Consider the following 22,455-nt stretch of genomic DNA (forward strand, 5'->3'; position numbering starts at 1 on the left):
AACCATGAGTTTATTTATATTATGAATCTATTATAAGAATCTAAGTATGACTATGTTCTAAAGTAACTTAAAAAATAAAATAAAGGTTTCAAAAACAAGACTTATTATGCACTGAAAAATATACCTATTTAAATAGCAGCTGAGCTACTTGCAATAGTTGAGTAAGCACATATAATACTGATAAGCTAAACCTTTTTTCACTATCAAACATATCTATATATTATATATATAGAGTAATGGTGTTACAAATAATCATGGAGTTAATTATCAATTCTTATAACAGAACTCTCCATGTTCTGACAAATATATATAGCAGTGCTACAAGCAATAGTGGAGTAACTAGTAGTAATGCTCTGACAAATATGTCCATGTAAAGACCATGTAGCACTAACACAAATGTTGAGTTAAAAATTCTGACCAAACTATAATGAATTATTGAAAGCAAGGAAAAAAATTTAGTACTTCCAGCTATTTAAGAAAAAACTGTTTAAGCCAACACAACTCAAAATTGATTTCATGGACATACCACAGGATATAAAGTAGCAAAGCTGAAAACATATATAAAATCATAAAAAAAATTAAAATGCAAATTATTATATTTTGAAAAAAGATTATTAAATTACGAAGAACAATTAATTCACAAAATTTAGAAAAATTAATTGTGGCATAAGGCAATCACAAATTCCTTTTCAGTCCAGGTCAATTTTTAGAAAAGAAAATAATTATGATTTAAAAACCAAATCTATAATTTATCCTTAACATAGTTAATAAGAAAATCTAGATTTAATTGATTTAATCAATTGTCAATAAATCAAATCATTTTTTTTTTAAATTTAATTTTCAATACAATTTACAATACCAGAAAAACAAGAGTCACAGGAAGAGGCTTCAACATAGTCCTGAATGAGGTAGCATGTGCCAACTTGCTCTGGAGAGCTGGTGTTCTTGAATGTGTAGTAATTACACACAGGGCTAGAAAAAAAGATAAAGAATATAAATATTTTGGCTGAGGGATTTGATGATGAGTCAATGAATTTTTTTTTTATGGAAAGTAAGTCAGATAAGTGGTTAGCCATATCTCAATGGTCAGCAAAAGAAGATTTTACTACTGTATATAAGAATTTTAACTCTAGATAGCATGCGTTTTGGATATAATCACATTTGTTTTTATACATGGTTTTATTTAGGTTTTTTTTCTACCATATTTTCTATAATCTAACAACTTGCGTTTTTTTTCAAATAACAGTTAATGATCTTTCTATATACAAGCTACTTCAAATGCTATGCTGCTTACAAGCATATTTTCCTTTTTATTTATATTTGGGATCAAATTGTTGATTTAAAATACCTTGATAAGCATTGGAGCCAACAGTCTATCTCATTCTCAGTGTCAACATCCTCTCCTAAAAACAAGAATTGCAACATATTAACAAAAAATTTTAACATTGAAGAAGTTTCAACAAAATTCATTTTTAAAATTTTCACAAAATTGCTGCAATAAAGAATTCTTGAAATTATTTGTCTTAAGGTCCTAACAGTGTTTTGAAGTTATTGTGTTTATGAACAAAGAAAATATCCATACTATATACTAGTAATATCATGCTGAACTTAATAGATAATATTTTCAATAACTCAAGTATCATTTACTCCAAGATGTCCATGATACTGTTACTTTATATACAACTGGTTACCAAGATCTTAAGTTTCAGATGGACGGACAGACAGACATCAAGCTACTTTGTATTATAGACTACTAAGGAGTCTTAGGTCCAAACTCTTAGAAACTATTGCTAATCCAATTAACCAACAAAGGAGAGCAATATAGCTCTACATGTCCATTTGCATAATAATTATATTTGTGCTTTCCTACTCTTATTGTGACTTAACCATCATTCTACCTGTGTATCCAAACTTGACCAGGTCCAAATTTAAACGGTCAGGCAGATAGACACTTGAGCATTCATTACAATCTAGTCTATCTAAACACAGGCAAATTCTGATTAGAGATTTACTATGTTACGAGTCACACCCCACCCGAAGGCGTGTTAGGTTAGAAAAAAAAACCCGCAGAAACGGTTTACACAGGATGTACTGGGACCTTATGGTGGTTTCAGAACATGCTTTCCCTAAATTGAGTTAGTACCTTCCCATAGTTGAAAATTTTAAAATTACTTTTGGTGATTAAATATTACTTTTATTTTTAGACTAATAATTAACTTATTAACCTAACCTGCTTTATTGTCTTATTTTGTCTTTCATGTTTATCATGCAAATTCGCTGACATTGCAGTTGAAATGACAGATATTGGAGCTTTCTAAAAAGGTCTCTAACATTTTTCTAGCTCTAATACTTTTTTAGATATCTTATTTCAAAGTATTGCTGTAAAATCATCTTTTACACAGCAAAAAGTTGAAATATAAAATTAGTTATTTTAAAGTAAATTACATGTATCTTCATATAAATCACTATAATTTTGCTCCAAATTGACCAAATTGGACAGTTAAGGTGCCTAAAACTATCTACATTCAATGGACAATCCAAATACACACTTTTTGAGACTTTATAAGTCAACAGGAGAAGGCTAAAATGAAATATCAAAGAAACAAATGTAATTTAATTTTAATTAAAAATCACTATTAAGGCATTTTTAATAATGTAAAAGGAGTATTAAGGTACAAGAAACTCATAATTAATTATGATTTATTATTTTTAAAAACCTCAGCACTAGTTTAGAGTACCTAATAGTGTTTATCAACAAAAAAAATGTGGCCTAAGAATAAATTGTTTCTTTTATTATATGTGAGATCATCCATAAAAGTCTTTTAATTACTATGTTTTTTTTAGTTAAGATGGCAAAAACTAATTTTGTTTCATAAGGTTATAAAAAATCAAAAAAGCCAATCAACTATTCTTATAAAAAATTACTAGAATTAGTAGATTACATTTGTAACCTGCTTGGAAATGATTAAAATTCTAACCAATTTTTGGTTTTTTTTCAATGTTTATGTCTATTTTTCATAAGATATGTTTCTATTGGTTCAAAATATCAGATGATTGTGTTTTATTGGCTTTCTAATTACAAAGTGACAACTTTATACACCATAACTTACCTTAAAATCCTTTCTAAAGTGGATTAAATTTCAATTTATTTTAAAAAATAGGAAATATTTTGTTTCCTTTATCATTTTTAAAAATCATTTCAGCATGCTCCTATTGGCTTATATAGTCTTAAAAACTATGTATTTGGATTATCCATTGAAAGTAGATAGTTTTAGGCACCTTAACTGTCCAATTTGGTCAATTTGGAGCAATATTAGAAAGATTTACATGAAGATACTTGTAATTTTCTCTAAAATAACTAATTTCATATTTCAACTTTTTGCTGTATAAAAGATGATTTTACAGCAATACTTTGAAATAAGATATCTAAAAAAGTATTAGAGCTAGAAAAATGTTAGAGACCTTTTTAGAAAGCTCCAATATCTGACATTTCAACTGCAATGTCAGGGAATTTGCATGATAAACATGAAAGACAAAATAAGACAATAAAGCAGGTTAGGTGAAGGTAGTCTAAAAATAAAAGTAATATTTGATCACCAAAAGTAATTTTAAAATTTTCTACTATGGGAAGGTACTAACTCAATTTAGGGAAAGCATGTTCTGAAACCACCATAAGGTCCCAGTACATCCTGTGTAAACCGTTTCTGCGGGGGGTTTTTTCTAACCTAACAAGCCTTCGGGTGGGGTGTGGAGTAAAATAAGTAATGTATTCATTTAAAGTGTCTGTTAAAGCACTGTATGTCACTCTACCTTATTTTTGAAAAAGATAAAAAATTAAAGGGAAGAGGGGAGTAGTTTTTGTTTATGACTTTGGGGGTTAAGCATGCTACCACCCCCCCCCTCCACCTTATTTTAAATTTTTAAATTTGACACAAATAATTATTAAAAACCAGTAATTATTCAAAAGACGTTTCTTGTGAAAATAAGTCATACTGATAAAACATAACCATAATATAAGTTTATCTAAAAATGTAAGTATGTATAATTTTATTGTTAGCAATTATTATAACTTTTACTTCAGCAAGTTATTAATACATCAGATGAGGGGGAGGGGGCGGGAGGGTTTTGGGGCAAAAATGCCTACCCCTATCATCTTAGCTTCTATTATAGCTAGGGGACTGGTTTTCTTTTTGACAACTATAATTGAACAAGGATTTTTAAAAAAAGATTTATATTATTTTCTTCTAGAAAGCAGATGTTATTTGTGTTATAATTGTAGATGCTTACTTAGTGGTGCATGGTGAAGAATGCATTGCATGTGATTGAGGATAATATCCTGTAAATTTTATTTATCTATCATCTTATATGTGAAGTAAAAATTGATTTGAACCTGTAGCTTTAGTTTAAATAGATATTACTTTGTTGCTTATTTTCTAATTTGTAATTCTCATAAAATTTAATCTTGACCATCTAAAACCCTATATATTATACTAGCAGCTGTGCCCCCAGCATCTAGGGGATCTATATTGGAAGGAATATGGAAGGTCAGAAAAAAAGCTGAAATTCATACCTACCCAGACTTATAGAATAGATTAGCCTTAGACCACCTTGACCCCTATATTTAGCATCACTATTGTATAATTATTATTAAGAAAAGTAAAGAAGTAATTAACATGACCATCTATAATACAAAGTAGAATGATGTCTATCTGTCTGTCTGTCTGTCCGTCTGAAGCTTAAGATCTCAGTAACCGCTGAACCGATTGGGCTCTACTTTTCAGGGATTATACCTACTGGTCCTGTGATGGTTTTAAGCTATTTTCCTGGGGGTTGGGACACCCCCAACCCCCCAAAAACTAAAATCTCTTGGGGCAAAGCCACTAGTCCTATTATATAAAGTAGTAAGCATTTTTTGTCTGTCCTGAAGGATCTTGCTAACCACTGAACGAATATTACAGTGAATCTTCTTAGGCCCTGGGAAGGTTTAAAACTATTTTTTGGGAGGGTGTCTTCACCCCCCTTCCCCCCAAAAAATATTTTTTACTCTTTTGAACACAAATTTAAATTGGGATGAGGTCGAATTTTCTCCCTCATACCTTAAGTGCCCAAGATGCTTCTGGGGCCTAGCCGTTAGTCTTTTATAGAGTAGCTAATAAATTTTCCAATATATATTTTCTTCAAAATAGGCTTAGAACAAAAACGAAACATTGGACAAGATAGTCTGTTAGATATGGAGTAGTTGCACTATTAAAAAGATTATAAATGATAGATTTCCTTGAATAAGGAAACAGCATCACAACCCATGGTATCAAAACATTGTACAACACAGTCCATTCCATCTGAATCATCTATAACCTAAAAATCAAAATGTTTTTCTTTAATGCCTAATTGTCAGTCATTAAAGGACCTAGGAAATCTTCAGCAAATCCCGTATCCCTTATCCCTGTAATATGTTTGTACAATATATTTGTGAATTTTTTTATGTAGATTTCAAAAATGTTGTTAATTTTTTAAAATTTTGATTATTTGTATGCTTTTTTTAAACAAAAAATTTAATCAAAGAAAATTAACTATTTTCCGCTCTCTGGACAGTTATAGATATTTTACGATAGATAGGATGTCTAAATCCCCAATCACTTAATATGACCAATAGGAATAATACATAGACACAATCATATCACAAAAAAAATTTAATTGAGAGTTAACAATTTGACAGGTATTTTTGCAATAATTGATTAATACAACTTTCTTAAAATATTTGAATTTAGCTTCGGATAAAAGTTGTTTAGGGAAATTATGATGTCTAAAACTGTATTAGTTTATTAGGATTGTTTATCTAATAATAATAAACCCATTGTATTGAGAATATTTCAGCCAATTATCGCATCGTATCATAGTCATCTTTCCTCCTGTACAATCAAAAACATAACCGGTTCTAATCCACTGGATATTATTCAGTTTTGTAACCTTTACCCACCCTCCCTTTCTCTTGATTTCTCTCTTTCTCTGTCTGAAGGGGGTGATGTTTTGTAGATTTGATTTGCAATTTTATTATTTAAATTCGGTTAAAAATTACATACAGTAAAAAAAGGAAAATAAGAATGTAAATATAAAGTTTTTAAACTTTTAGATTTAGATAAAAAAGATTTATCTCCAAAATAAAACCATGTAGATTTGTAGATTACATAGTTGGTGGTGGGGGGGGGGGGTTGCAAGTTGGGGGAGTGTTCTATCTCACGGTTTTTTTCACTTTCTTGTCAAACAGCTAGCTTCAAATAGTAGATATGTATATATAAAATAACGTTTTTTTTATTTAAATACACTAAAACAATTTTTTATTTACAAAGCTACCTTTTCACTAGCAGAAAAAAAGAACAGATTTTGAACACTCCACCCCTTCTTTCTCTTTCTCCCTCTAAAACTCTTACACCTTTCCCCCTTTTCTATTCTCTCTCTGTCTCTCTCTCTCTCAATGCACTTTCTGAAATTTCTTAATATCTCAGAACACATGTAATAATTAGTTTTGCTACTTGTTCTGAAGAAGCGGTTTAAATCAAAAATTATCTATAGCTTTTTTTCCATAATGCGGAAACTTGTCAATATGTGTCGATTAAATTTTTGGATTAAAAAAAACATAGAAATAATAATTTTTTTTTAAAATCAACATTATTTTAGAAATCTACGTAAAAACTTTCTCAAATATATTATACAAACATGCAATCAGGGATAAGGGATAAGGGATTTGCAGAAGATTTCCTATGTCCTTTGTTACAGATATATATGATTATTTAATTTAGGCTTAATGAAACCTTCTTAATAATTTCAAACTTTGAATTATTATTCCTGTAACAGTTTAAACAGTTTACAAAGAGTAGTCAGTGTCAAAACTTCCACATTTTCATAATTGATTTTAGATGCAATTTAGTTGTCTTCCTATTACCAGAGTTTTTACAAAAGCTACCAATTTTTTTAATGTCTACAGTATGTTGCTGTATATTCCAGACTCAAACCTACAACACTCTGACAGACAGTGATACACTACGAAATGTGCTAATGCTGCAGGTTAGCCACCATCTGAATAACCAATAAGTTTGTTATGTTTTTTTATTACCTGCATTATTGTGTCTGTTTTCTCATTGTACTCCCAAATTCTTCCTTCCATGTAAGAGCAGTTTGTAGCTGCACCATTAAAAGAAATAGAACTATAACTAATTTTTTTTGAACAAGCAATTATAATTACTGTAAAAAATAAAAAGTTTGAAGACAGTCTAAGGCAAGAAAGCAAAGGCAGATTTTCAAAAATATGTGATGCAATATAAGCTTAAATTTTAAATTAACCAGAACGTATACTGTGATGTAATACTATAGAGATTTAATTATTAGATTCATTCTAATTGCTTTGTTTAAGTTAAAAGAAATTTATTGCTGGCATCCTGTTCCCATCTTGATAAAATATTAAAAAATTTCAACTCTCAGTATGTACACTATCACTTACATAGTAACATAATATATGCACAAGTTCTAATGCTGTATGTATATAATTCATCATTATTATGTCTTTATTGCAGTTTATTATTTTTTATTAAATTTTAATTTACAATTACCTGTTGTTGTTGTTGTCATTGTGGAAGTTGCTGTAGTGGTTGTTATCGTGGAAGTCAAAGTGGTAGTTGTCTTTGTAGAAGTTGTGCTAGTTGATATCAAGGGTTTCTAAAATAGAAAGAAACAATTGATTTAATCCTACCAATAATACAAGACTTAATGAAGCTATAAACCCAAAATATAAGACATATAATGGAAAATTCAGATAAATTCACAAAAAAATTTACTTATTAATTAAGGAAATTTTAAAGGAAGTATATTATTTTGACTTAGGGGCATTGGTGAGAAAACCACCACAATTTTTTAACCTTACAACAGTATTAAATATAAATGAAATGAATTTGTTAACATTACTAAGAATATTTTGCAATGGAGATGGATAAATCCCTCCTTGGAAATGGTCCATCTTAGTTGTTTACATCTTATGAAATGTATGTCTTCTTAATTGTTTGTGTATACATGTATAAGATTTTGTATGTTTGTGTATATATTTATTATGCTTGTGTTACTTGGTGCTTTCCCTAAAAATGCTTAGCAAGCACAATAAATCCCTACTACCTTTTTTTAAACAAGAAATTTTTTTTGCAGTGCCTCTAGGTGCAGTACCCTTCCTCTGATAGTCTACCCTTTATTCAATATATCCTGACCAAAAGTGAAAAACATTTTATTTAATAAAAGGGTGGTTGGTGGTTTCTGTGCAAGCCAGGAACTTTAAGGGAAATTAGTGACTATGCCCCTAGAGGCCTCTAATTTTTTTTTTTATTTTAAATATCTAATTTGAGAACAATTTTGTCTATTTCAAGACCACCTTTTTTTATTCATGTTTCTATGACACTAGCACCACCCTGCAATTTAAAATTTTTCATATTTTTTGACAATTTCTCTTGGGAGGGAGGTGGTATCCTACTACAAAGTAGTTATAAACCTTCCCAGGACCTATGAGAAGCCTGTAAAGAAGAACTATTTTGGTTCAGCAGTAATTGAGATCCTTTGGTACACACAGACAGAAAAAAACATTCTGTTTCACAATAAATGGGTTTTAGTTTTTTTCATACTTTGGATTATTATTTTTTACCTTGCAATAAGAAGAATCCATGTCCTTATCACAATACCAATGAGTGTTTGGTACCCAGGCTAAACAAAAATTACTAATGCTACAAATTTAATAACATATGTTAAAAGTATTCATTTTAATGAATGTATAAAAAAGTTTTATCCATGACAGCTCTGACAGTTAGGTAGTTGAAATTAATCCTGTCTGAATCTGATTTATGTGTATTGTATAAATCTTATCTGAGCTGGATCTTTAAATCGTTTAGTGGTGCGCTAAATTGAGGCGATCTAGTTTGGCGCACCTAGATATTATTAGATTTCAATCTTTAAATCAAAATGGCATGGGCAAATGGACAACGATTTAAAGATCCAGCTCTAGAAAAATTTAACTGTATTTACATATCATCATAAAAGTCATTAATCCAATCCTCAGGCTCATTATGAAAAGTTAAACCGCTACTGTTTTACAGTAACCCCCATCCCCTTCTTATAATGAAATAGATTGGAAAAAATGGGAAAGGGTATTACTTTTTATGTCTAATTGAGTTTTTTAAAAATTTACACCTGCTTTTCCAATAATTTTATTTAGATAATAATTGAGAGGAGGGGGTTATGATAACCACTAAAGGCACTTTAGGGAAAACCAACATCAAATGTTTAAGTTTTATTAATGTATCTATGGTCAAAGGCAATGGGATATAAGGCAGTTATTGGCAAGAACATCTTTATAATACCTAATCTTTGTTCCATCTGTCTTTCTTTACTAATTATTTAACTATCTACTGCACCCTAGCATCTAGAGGCTGTATATTCGAAGGAATATAGCAGATAAATATTTGAAAACCATACCCCAGCTTTAAAAAAGAAAGAAAATAGCCTTAAACCATCCCAGGACCTAAAAGAAGCTTTACTGTAAAGGAGGACCATATTGGTTCACTGGTTAGCAAGATCCTTTACTACAGATAAAAAAAGCTTACTACTTCATATAATAGGATAGTGAAATATGCATGGTGTTGATTATTGTGTAGATCATTCTTAGTCTACTATGTCTGTCCGGCTACATTACTAATAGAAATTGGGTATGGTGTATAGATAAGGTTTTTTAATAAAAGATTCTAAAAATATATGCCATAATTAATTTCAATTAATTTTGTGAACTTTGCTTTTATGATTGTTTACATTCACTATCAAGCTTAAAAGTATAATATAATCTAAATAGAATATAAAACGTTACCTTGTCCTTCAAAACACCAATTCTCCCCTAATAATAATTATAATTAGGTATGCAATGTTAAAATTAATTCTTTTAAAGCATTTAATATCAGACTTTATATCTTATATAAGTTAAAATACTGAAGCTACTCCAAAACGGCTATATAAAATAGTAGAATAATATGACTAAAACTAAGAATGGCTTGTCCATACAAACATAGAAATACAGATCAGATAACAATCTTTGGTCAAGCATTACCATAAACAATTTAGATACATTGATTTTATATTTATGTATCTTGCATATTATTGGAAATTGTGAGAATTATATTATATTGTTTCATCTATTTAAATCTTTACTTTACTTCTATTACAAACAGGATTACATACACACAGGCACTACCACTCACACACACACTACAACATACACACATACACATGCACTACAACACACATACGCACTACCACACACACACACACTTTGACATTATGTTTAGTTTGTTGAATGCATAAGTTCACATAGAGACACATACTCTTAAGCAGGGCATTCTTTATTTGTTACATAAACTTATATCATTTAATGTTCTTTGTTTTTTTTTCTTCATATTGTTGCTGTGCTATACTAATGTATAAAGAAATATTATATAATTTATGTTTCTAAAATACATCTGTTAGTTTGATTGTTATGATGATTGTTATGATGTAATAAGATTTGTACAAAGTGGAAAAGATTAGATTTAGAAATAATAACTTACTTATATAGACTTTACCAGCATTACACCACCATCTACCACAACAATCACCTGAATAAAAATAGCAGGATCTTAACACTGGAACATAGAATAAATTTTTCTCATTATTTTGCATAATCCTTTTAAATAAAAATAATAAGGTATTTTCTCGTATTCATTTGAAACAGATTATTATCCCATGGATTAGAACCAGTTCTCATCCATATGAGAAAAAATATGTCTAGCATTGTATTATAATCAGTTTTCTACCAAGGTAATAATGTAAATACAATCATGAGATTAAAACCAGTTTTTTAGCCTGTGCCTTAAGCATCTGGGGCTAAAAAACTGGTTTTAATCTTATAATTGTACATTTTATATCTGCAGAAAGGTATTTATATTACAAAGCGCGAAAAAACTATTTTAATTTCTCTTTAAAAATATTTGTATGGGCTAATAGACTTTCATATTTAAGGGAAGCTATACAAACTCCTGAAAAGGTTTTAGGCAAATCTATAATCTTTGTTTAGTCTTGGAATGGTTTCAAGCTCTTTTTAAAAGCAAAGCTTTTCTATAATTAGGGTCGGTTCGTCCGTCCGTCCATCCGTACGTCTGAGACAGATAGCTTTTTTTGTTAACTTAGGCATGTTAGAATTGTCCTATCAATTTCAAACTTTTCATGGGGATTCCTGTAGTAGTAAGGTATGATTTAGAAAGCGTAGCAACTCTATAATCATTACCAGAATGTCCGTACGTCCATTTTAAACATGTTGATTTTTTACTTTTTTAACAAAAATTTTTTATGTGATTTAATTATCCGAATTTTCTGATTTTCGGTATACTGATTCATGGGACAACAAAGTACAATATTATAAGCAAAGCAACTCTATAATCAAGTCCTACAAAATGTAAGTATGTCCATAAACATTTTACTGTATCAAGAAGTTTTTCAACAAATTTACTCACAATTTTGCTTTGACTCTTATTCATTTATATTCTTATTATTCAGTTCTGACACTATACAAGTGTTAATGTCCGTGTGTCCCATTGTTTCAAAGCTTTGCTTTTATGGATGTTGTCATCCTTGTTTTTATGCGCAGCCAATAGTTAAACATAAAAGAGACATGCCTATTTAAACTATTGTTTGATATTTTACTTGCAAAAAAATAATCTTTATCTTGTCATGTTTTTATTAGTCCATTGTGTTTTTTTAGGTTTCAGCTATGGTAGTGGTTATGTATTATGTTAATTTTTTCTAGAAAATAAGCACAAAAGCTGGAAATTTCATTTGAAAAGTTGTATTGATATTTTAGAAAGCATATTATTGGCAAATTAGCAGGCGGATATGCAGATAAATAATCAGGCATTTATAACACATTTTAACTTATTATAATCCATACAACAATGTATTTTCTTTATGATATACTAGTAAATTTGCACTAGACACTGCATCTATAGGGGAAGGTGTACGATAGGATTGTTACTCTTTTCTCCACTTTCAAAACATGGAGGATTTTTTCTATTGGGTTTCACTACATACATCTTCTTTTTATTATAGACAGATGCGCCTCTAGACTCAAATGGCTCTACAATGGGTATGAAAATTGCTTAAAACCACCCTAAGAAATACATACATGAGGCTTCTCTAAAAGCATGCCTCATAAAGATACATTAATGTGATCATCTGACTGACTTACAACCTTACTACTTTAAACCATAGACCAATAACTTTGCTTCAATTCTATAGGAAATATACATTTAGAGGTTTTTTTTCAAGAAAATATCCTAAAACCATTTGATGACACATTAAAAGCATTTCTATGAAGTACAACAAAATGATGAACATGTTAAGGAGATCTTTGGCTTTAAACAAAAATAATAGAGTAGCTTATCATCTAAAAAAGACAAATAATGTTTACTTTGTTGTAAAAGTTGCTTTGCCCCTAGCCACTATAAAAATGTGTTGGAGGGAAAAACTGTAACTTATAACTATACCAAGACATTTATAAAGCTTTCCCTTAGAGCAATTCCAGATATCTTTAGCTCTATACAAACTGTATACTACTACTTTATATTATAAGATGCTGCCTAACAACAATGAAAAAAACAGAAAGTTAAAGTTTAAACTAATGAAACTAAATAAACTCACATGGAAGGGGAAACCAATCAGAATATCCATCTTGAAATGTTGTGCAGTTTCCAATGGTGGGTAATTCACAATTTTCATCTAAATACATGAATATATAATTTGTCTATATCTACTTCCTGAATCAAGAATAATACAAAACATAGAATATATAATGATATCGTAATTCACTTTATAAATAAACAATGATGATAACATCTCTAAAAGCTAAGTACAAAAATCTAAAAATCTAACAATTTTGTATCCAATTTGTACCTAGCTGTCATTGGAATCATCATGCAAAATTAGAAATTAATAGGTTAATTCTAACACATCTATTTTAATAATTATATCATACAAAAAATGTTGTTAAAAGGTTAAAAATCAGTATGTTTTAAATGGAATTACAGACTTTCTGGAAGCAATTATAGTGTTGCTATGCTTTCTAATTCGTAACTAACTGTTATAGGAATCATTATCAAGTTTGAAATTGATAGGAAAGTTCTAACATGCCTGAAAAGTGCTAAAAGTTATAGATGGACCAACCCTAATTATAGAAAAGCTTTAAAGTTAATATTAATTTCATGATTAAATATTGAACTCTCATTTGATATGAAGCTGATTGGATTCAGAATTAATGCTAGTTATAAAATACTAAAAATTCTAAAATTGGTGATTTATGCCTATTTAAGAAAATTTTAAAACTTTAAGTTCATAAAACAAGTATCTCATTTAACAAGGATGAAAACACGCTATAAAATCATTCATAATTTTAAACTAAACTGCCTATGAATTTATAATATAGCTTTATGTTTAGATTTTAGAAATGCCTCACATATTAAATTATACTTCAGATGAATAGGATAATTAAAGCAATGAAAAAAGTTAATATATCATGTTTTAATTGGAGATACAGACTTTCTGGTAACAACTATAGAGTTACTTTGCTTTCTTTATCGTAATCTTTAAAAGGAATCATCATGAAATGTATAGCACAATTCTAAAATGCCAAAATCAACAATAAGAGCTGCCCAATATAAACAGACAAATGGCCGGACAGACCCTAATAATAGAAAGGCTTTGTTTTAAAAAATGGTATATCACAAGATCAAACATCATTATCTTTAGATATATGTTTGGTTAAGATGGTATTGTGATAAATATGTGCAGTATTGAAATACTTTATTTCTAAAAAATAGTTTTAAAAACAAGGATGAAAACATTCATAAATGCAAAGCTCTGAAAAGCAAACAAACAAAAACTAACACTTGTAGAGTGTAAGAATTTAAAAAGTAGAAAATGTATAAATCTAAACAATATATCAAATGAATTAGTTGCAAAACTGTGTAAATGTGGGATATTGTTTAAGGACATACTTACATTTTTAGGACTAGATTAAAGAGATGTTTCACTTATAATATTGTAATCATATGAATAGGATAATATATACCTTAAAAAAAATTTCTAAATCTGTTAAAATGCATAATATTTTAAATGGACTTTTTCGTAGTGATTATGGAGTAGCTAAGATTCCATACTTGTACATAACTTTTATATCATGCAAAGTTTAAAATTGATAAGTCAATTCTAATATGGGAAAATCAACAAAAAGAGCTGGACAAACGGATGTAGAGACCAACTGTCTCTAATTATAGAAAAACTTTCCTTGAAAAACATTTTAACAAAGGTTTGCCTACTAAAATTGAAAAAAACTTAATTTATCATTCGATTTTTCAACTCAGTCATTTTGCGTTACAAGGGTAACACTTGAGATAAAATCCAAATTAGTTTAAGATCTTTTTTATTGAACTTTGAAATTGCAGCCTAATTTTATAGCGATTTTTTTAGTGTAATCTATTATATGTACTGCATAACAAACTTTTAGGAAGGAGGTAAAAATTTAGCATTTTAAACAAGAAAAACAGAATATAAGTAAAATTATGCATGTCAAAATAAAACAATTATATTGTTTTAAATTTATAAGCCTTATTTACTTATTCACCGAATAATTATATTATTATTTAGCTCATGCTGTGTCATATATATACCCAATGCAGGGTAACAATTCCATGTAGATTTATTCTAATACTTTTCAAAAAATAAGTACAAAGTACAAACTAACGTTTATACACTACCCACTTAGAATTGTATCGTACTTGATGCAAATTTATGCCAAATTATTAATTAGAAAATTAATTTTCATGGATATTAAGGGATAAGACAGTGAATAATAAATATATGTAAACCCCTAATGATAATCAATTAAAGTCCCACTTTTGTAGATTAAAATGAGTAATAGAAACGTTTTTAAAATGCTACCCAGTACTAACCAATCAAGATTTATTAAGGCTACAAAAGTTCTAATATGAAAATACGTTTATTTAACTTTAGAGCCTAATGTCCCTTTCTTTCCTGGTGAAAGTAAATTTTTTACCTGTTTTACAGATATCCCAGGGAATGTCAGCTACATTCACACACCATCCAACAAGATGCACATCTAATTAAAAAACAAAACATATTTAATGTTTAAATTCTAAATAATTACTAGGACATATAAAGTGATAAAAATTATTTTATACTTATTATTGTCTTATGTTTGTATTTGTCAATGAAGATTTGGCTTAAATGAATTAAAATATAATAAATTTTTAGACTTAATTCAGATAAAAAACACAATGTTTATCACTATCATTTTTCTTTTAAAATATAGATAAGCAGACATGCTCTAATTGTATAGTAACCTGTAACAAATGTGTAGGGAGAGTTTGACATTTGTATTAGAAGGATAGGGGTTACATTTGAATAAGAAACTAATTTTCAAAAGCAAAGATTTCTTTTCTTATTATACTAGTGGATATGCCCCTATAAGTCTTCAGGGGCACTTGAGGAGGGTGGAGTTGAATCCAAAAACACATTTTTAAAAATTTAGATTTAGAAAAAAGAAAAAAAAATTAAAATTTATGTTTATTTTGGTTTTAAATTTATTTTATATTTTGTAGGGTGTATTTTTCTTTTGAGTGCGGGGGTAGCCCCCTCCAAAATAGTTATAAATTTTCCTGGGACTGAAAAGCTACCCTGTTAAAGAGAACTAAATTGGTTCAGGGTTAGTGGTTGGTGCAGACAGACAAATACACAAACAAACAACCTTTTTGATATTTAAAATTTAAGCTAATAGGATAAATATATAATTTAAATATTTTGTAAGAACAGTAAAATTAGTATGCAATATTTGAAATGAATAGGACTTAGGATGTATAATAGATATAGGAATGTCTATAATCGTGCAATAAAAACAGCTAAAAAATTGTATTATTGTAATGAGCTAAAAAAATGTAAATCTGACTTGAGGAAAACTTGGGATATTATTAGAGATGCAATCCGAAAAACAAAAGATAAAGCAACATGTATCAATGAATTGAAGTTTAATGATGCTATATATTTAGATAATGCAGAAATTTCTGAGAAATTGAATGAACACTTCACTTCTGTAGCAAGCAAGATATCATCTAAAATAAATCCTTCTAACATTGATCCGTGTAGCTATATACCTAATTATAATTCCAGTTTTAAAATGCATACAATAAACCCAAATATAGTTATAGATATTGTTAAAAAAATGGGAAATAAACAAAGTATGGACATTTTTGGCCTGTCAAATTCTTTTTTAAAGAAAATAATTTCTGTCATTGCCCTTCCTCTCTCTCATGTCATTAACCAAACTATTTAAACTGGAAAAATACCTTCTGAATTAAAAATCGCAAAAGTTATACCTATTTTTAAGTTAAAAGGGAATAATTCTAATGAAAAAGCTGATCCATCAAACTATAGGCCGATAAGTTTATTAGCTATTTCCTCAAAAGTTTTAGAAAAAGTCATTTATCAACAACTGTCATGCTATTTGATTAGAAATAATATCATTTTTGAACATCAGTATGGATTTCAATCAAAAAAGTCTACAATACACCCTGTGATACACCTCTTAAATTATATAGCTGAAGCAAAAAACGATAATAAAACTGTAATTGGAGTCTTCTGTGATCTTGCAAAATGTTTTGATACAATTCCACACTCTATTTTAATTAAAAAGTTGTCAAAAATTGGCATTAATGGCGTTGAACTTGAATGGTTTAAAATTTTTTTAAGTAATAGACAGCAATTTGTACATGTAAACAACACTGACTCAACAAAGCTGAACATAGATAGAGGTGTCCCACAGGGCTCTATTTTAGGACCAATTCTATTTTTAATCTACATAAATGATCTTAAAAACTGTACTAATTTATTTACCCTATTATTTGCTGATGACAGTAATTTTTTAATTTCTGGTAAAAACTTTACAGAGATAAAACTGAAATTAAACAATGAACTTAAAAAGATATCTGATTGGTTTAGGAGTAATCAAATGAGCTTAAATCCTGATAAAACTAAAATCATGATATTTAATAAAATGAAAATACTATTGATTGAAATGCTCTTAATATTAAGCTAAACTTTAACAATGAAAATGAGTTTGATCCTGAGAAAATAAAAATCTTAAATTATGTCAATTCAAGTAGCAATATTCCTGCAATTAAATTCCTAGGTGTATTTATAGATCCTTCTTTAAATTTTAAATATCATGTAGAACATTTACGTGAAAAGATTTCTAGTTCCTTATTTCTTATAAATAGAGCTAAACATATACTGAATTTAGATAGCAAAAAAAATGCTTTTTCACTCACTTATAAATAGTCATTTACTTTACTGTTTACCTGTCGGGAGTTGTGGTCTTAAATCTACTATGGACCCATTAATTAAATTGCAAAAAAAGGCAATAAGAATTGTTTTTAGTAAGAAACACATCTCACACACAATGCCTTTATTTAAAAAAATGAATGTCCTTCCTTTACATGAATCAGCTAATTATTTGAAATTATTATTTATGTATGATTTTATAAACAGTAAGCTACCAAGTTCCTTTCAAGGTACATGGCTTTGCCGTAATCAATTACATACCAGAAATCTTAGAAACTCTAATATGTTTGATGTTAAAAAACCGAAGTTTAAATCTATTGAAAGATTACCTAAGTATCATTTCCAAGAACTATGGAATAACCATTGTAATAATGATTTATTAACCCACAATCAATCAAGAAAAAAATTTATAAAAAATCTAAAAGAATCTTTGTTATCAAGCTTAACTTTAGTGTGTAACAACCCATTATGTTAAGAATGTAGATAAAATTATATTTCTTTTCAATATTGTTTGAAATCTTATAAATCAATCAAAATCTATTTGTTGAAATTTTTTTTTTAATTTCTATTATTGCAATAATGGTGTGAGACTTGTATTACTAATCAATCCTTCCTATTATAATTCTTTCCTCTCCAATATGATTTTATTTATTGCTTATTATCTTTTTTTCTATTTTTTTGTCTTATTTATATGGCCTGTATGAAAACAATGTGTGAATACACATTACTGCATACTTCCTAGTTTTTAGGAAACTGCCATCTGGGAAGACATTTTTTTTATAAATTAACCATATCAATAAAATTTGACTGTATATATAAATGTATATAATATTCATTTATTATTTTTTTTTTTTTTCTATGTATGTACACCCAAGAATAATAAATCTAATCTAATCTAATCTACAAACAGGCTTAGGGTTACAGAATATTAGCTGTTTTATCCTCAGTAAATGCTCAATATTGGGATTAAAAAAAATTGTAGAAATATATAAAAATAATGAAAAATAGGATTTAATGATGATAATGTAAGCCCCGCAACAACATTGCAGCTTTTATATTGAAAGATTGTTCTAATAAATAATAATATTATATTAAACAAATCTACAAAAATTTATCTTATTTAAGAGTTTAAATATTATTATGTAAAAAGTATGTTAATAGGAAACATTCAACAAATAATCTCCACCCTTCCCCCATTAATACTCTCTATCTATCTAAGTCCCCCTCTCTCACTCTTGTCGCTAGGTATAAAATAGTACATTATATTATATCTATCTATTACATAAGCAATAAATTATGTCTTGATTATATTAATAGAAGAATAATAAAGACAGCTACCTGAATCAAATAGCAGAAATCCTTTTCATCTGCTAGCAATTTTTTTTTGTTCTTTTGTAGGGACTCAGCTGTGTTTATATTTCTGAAGCTATCAACTGATTTAAGAGACCAAATACAAATTCGGGACAGGGTACATGTCCTAAGGGGAGAGTCACATATAGCTTATGCCCCCTATATACATTTACTTTAATGCTTAATCTGTTAGTCATTAATTAACTTTTACTCATACTAACTGATGTTGCCAGATTTTATAAATATTAATTTAAGTGAATATAAAAGTTAACATGAGAACCTTCCAGTTGAGAAGTCAATTACCCCTTCCCTCCCCACCAGAAAGAAAATTACCTTACTCCCCCTCCCCTGCCATATCCTGATTTAGAAACCCTTATTATAGATTTAGACTCCCTATTTTAATCTATTACAGTAGAAGGAGGGAAGGGTATAGTATATTATATAGAAGCGTTTCATAAGACAAAAATATTATCAAAAAATCCTCTAAATAAAGTTACTCTCTGACACAATTATCCCAAGTAAAATGCTATCAAATGGTGTTTTAGGGGAACATTAACCACCCTTATTTGTTTTTAATTAAAAAAATTTGGGGACATTTTTTGTTTGGGGGTGAGGCTGAGGGTATCCCATCCTCACAGAAAATATTTCAAAACCACCCCAGGAACAGTAAGTTTAATTCCATAAGAGTAGAACCCAATTAGTTGAGCAGTTACCAAGATCTTAAGCTTAAGACAAACAAACAGATGTTCAATCAGACATCATTCTACTTTGTTTTATAGATAAATATTAACAGAAACACATTTCTATTTAAAACTTGTATAAATAAAGTATTGTTACATGTTTCTGTTCCATCATTATATGGTGTACAGATGTCAGTCTGAAGTTTTCCATCCTCACACCACCAGACTTTCTGACAATCACCTTTAAATAAAAATTATAAATTATTTAATAGTTCAAATATTAGATCTTGAATAATTAAGCAACTGTGCAATCATTAAGGGATCTTGTGGGATAGGACAAAGAATGTAAATTGATCCCATATGATTAAAAATAAATCAACCAATCAAAATTGAATTAAAAGTACCAAAGATTATTTTAGCCAATGAATAAGAAAGCGTTTTTTCAAAACTTTGTGGACCAGTTCTATTTATAATCCAAATCCCTCCTTCCCTAGAAGTAAGTAGTAGAATATTGTTAGGTTGATAAAATGTCAGCCATGGCCACTATTTTAAACTCCATACAATTGATAAAAGTAACTAATGGCATTTGAAAAAAGTTCATGTCAATAATATGTCAGTCCTGGCCTTTAACCATTTTAATTAGATAATTTTGTGCTTAATTTGACATAGCACAAAAATACATCCTGTTTGTAGTGTAAGCTCTTTCCTACCCTTGGACCGTTATGGTTCTCCTTTGCAATAAAGCTTTATACAGGTCATTGAATGTTTTATAACCATTTTGGGGGCAGGTTCCTTCACTTTCCTAAGAGGAATCGCCCTCAACAATTATTTTTTTTATTTTCATTAAAAAACAAAAGTAAAAGTGAATGCAAAAAAACCACTCCTCCCTCCCTCCTCCATCTTCCCTTTTTTGCTCCTAGAAGCCACTAGTGATGTGCCTAAAATGCATAAAATGATTTTTATAAGCTGGTTGTAAAAGACAAAGACAATGCATTTTCCAGTTTATGAGACAACCAGAAGGAAGACTAAGAATAAACTTATTTAGCTTTTTATTTTCATGAATATAACAAATTTTTATGAAAGTAATGTTTCATAATCAAAAGTGTTTCATTGATCCAAAGAAGCTTTACTGTAAGACATATTGGTCTGTAGTTTAAAAACTATTTTTACACACAAAGGCACACAGACAAACTAATATCAAGCCATCCTTTCTCCTTTATATTATAATATGAAAATTTGAATATATCTTAGCAAGTTTGTTTTAAATTTTCATAATTAATTTATAACTCTTACATGGCCATCTGTTGATGAGTGGATAACCTTCAATAATGTCCACAACATCTTGGCAATTAGCATCCGTAGGAGCTTGACAATACTCTGAACCTGAATTTTAAAAATTATAATCATATCTAAAGATTCAAAGACATTAGCTTATAAAGAATATAATTGTATCAGTGCTTAATTTTAATACCTTTCTGCAAGGACTTTTTAATTAAGAAATGGGGATTGCTACTTTTGCCCCCCTAAAAACCTTTTAAACACGTGGTTCACAGTTCACAAGTCAGATATTTTTTTTACATTAATCTGAGGGGTTTAACCTCCACCCCCAATATTGTTTTACAAAGCCCCTTGTTTATGTAAATTTGCATATGCAATGGAAAAAAAAATAAAAAGCTGGTAAATTTTTTAAGAAATGCTTAAATTAAAAGTAGATACTTTTTTTATATAACTTTAATTTCCTTATTGATCAATGAAATTATTCATTTAAAATTTAGTATCTGAGGTGTATTTTTTGTGTGTGAAATTTATCATATTATGAAAAAATGCTGAATGAAAATTATTATTCTGCAACACTAACACTAGACCTAGATAATCTTATCTACTACTATGATCTTTTTTTCACAAATATGAAATAGTTTCTCATGACAATGGAATAATCACTAATTGAAAATAAAATTTTAGAAAACATTCTCTGAAAAAATCTTTAAAAATTAGAGAAAGAAACATTTCATAAAACATGAAAAATTTCATCAGATTTTTTTCATAACTAAAAAATATTTAGAAGTTGGTAGTAGAGGTGTTGCCATTACCCACCCCCCCCCCCCCCTCCTAGTCAAACCAAAGCCCTTGGGCTAATAAAGGTTAAGACTTTTACCTGTTACAAAACTAATTAACAGGAATAGTAGGAAAACCATCTTGAATGGCTAAATAACTACTAACTAAAATTTTCTTAAATATTTTCTTTATCTCTTGTGCATGCTGTTTGTTATAATAATTTTATAAGTTATCAAGGATGATAAATTATGTTAAAGCACTTATGTAAACACTAATAATCTTAAAAGTAAAGTTTAACAGTTATGAATCTATCTCAACCATAATATTTAAAATTAGTAACTACTGTTGCTTCATAATAAAATATATTCCAAAGAAAAATCTTCATTATCAATGGCCTTTCTTAGTGAAGCAAATGTAGCTTAGTCATTTTAGATGAACCATTTAGAATTTTAAAGATGTAAATAGATTATTAATATTGAAAATTAGTAACAAAAAAGATAAAATAAACTCAATCAAAAGGAAAAGGAACAGACTTACATCTAAAACATAAAAATGATATTGGAGAAGTAGGAACATATCTTAAATGTTAAAAACCTTTGCCTTTAGGAATAATCATTGTTTACACACAACATATAGAAATCTGAAGGATTTAACAAGAACAACATCTTTCCATAAGTAGCTAAGCTTATAATTTTAAAAATTGCAGATACAAAAAATCAGGTGATATAAGTTAAATCTTGCAAATCACAAGCAATATATAAACAAAAAAATGTATTTTTGATGATTATTTTATGTTAGGGTAGGGTGAGCCAAGGTTGGAAGATCCCCAAAGTTTTGTTTGGCTAGGACCCTGTTTTCTCATAGCCTATAAATATGTTTTTGGAAAACTTAAAATAAAAACTAGTTATTTTGT

At 28.7% G+C, this 22,455-nt stretch overlaps 1 protein-coding gene across 1 annotated transcript; it reads right to left on the reverse strand.

Moving 5' to 3' along the window:
• Positions 1-578: 578 nt before the first annotated feature.
• LOC145327643 (uncharacterized) lies at positions 579-21,704 on the reverse strand. Its single transcript, XM_080171181.1, has 15 exons — positions 21,643-21,704; positions 20,781-20,870; positions 19,645-19,728; positions 15,158-15,220; positions 12,748-12,825; positions 10,623-10,670; positions 9,890-9,916; positions 8,678-8,736; positions 7,605-7,710; positions 7,112-7,179; positions 5,273-5,355; positions 4,288-4,334; positions 1,899-1,979; positions 1,349-1,403; positions 579-972 (listed from the first exon to the last, which is right to left on the reverse strand). The coding sequence occupies exons 1-15, from the start codon at positions 21,680-21,682 to the stop codon at positions 834-836; spliced, it is 1,068 nt and encodes a 355-aa protein (XP_080027307.1). The 5' UTR covers positions 21,683-21,704; the 3' UTR covers positions 579-833.
• Between the last annotated feature and the right edge of the window lie 751 nt (positions 21,705-22,455).

This window comes from Acartia tonsa, chromosome 9, assembly GCF_053477335.1.
Source record: "Acartia tonsa isolate MP-2025a chromosome 9, ASM5347733v1, whole genome shotgun sequence".
Taxonomy (NCBI): Eukaryota; Metazoa; Arthropoda; class Copepoda; order Calanoida; family Acartiidae; genus Acartia; species Acartia tonsa.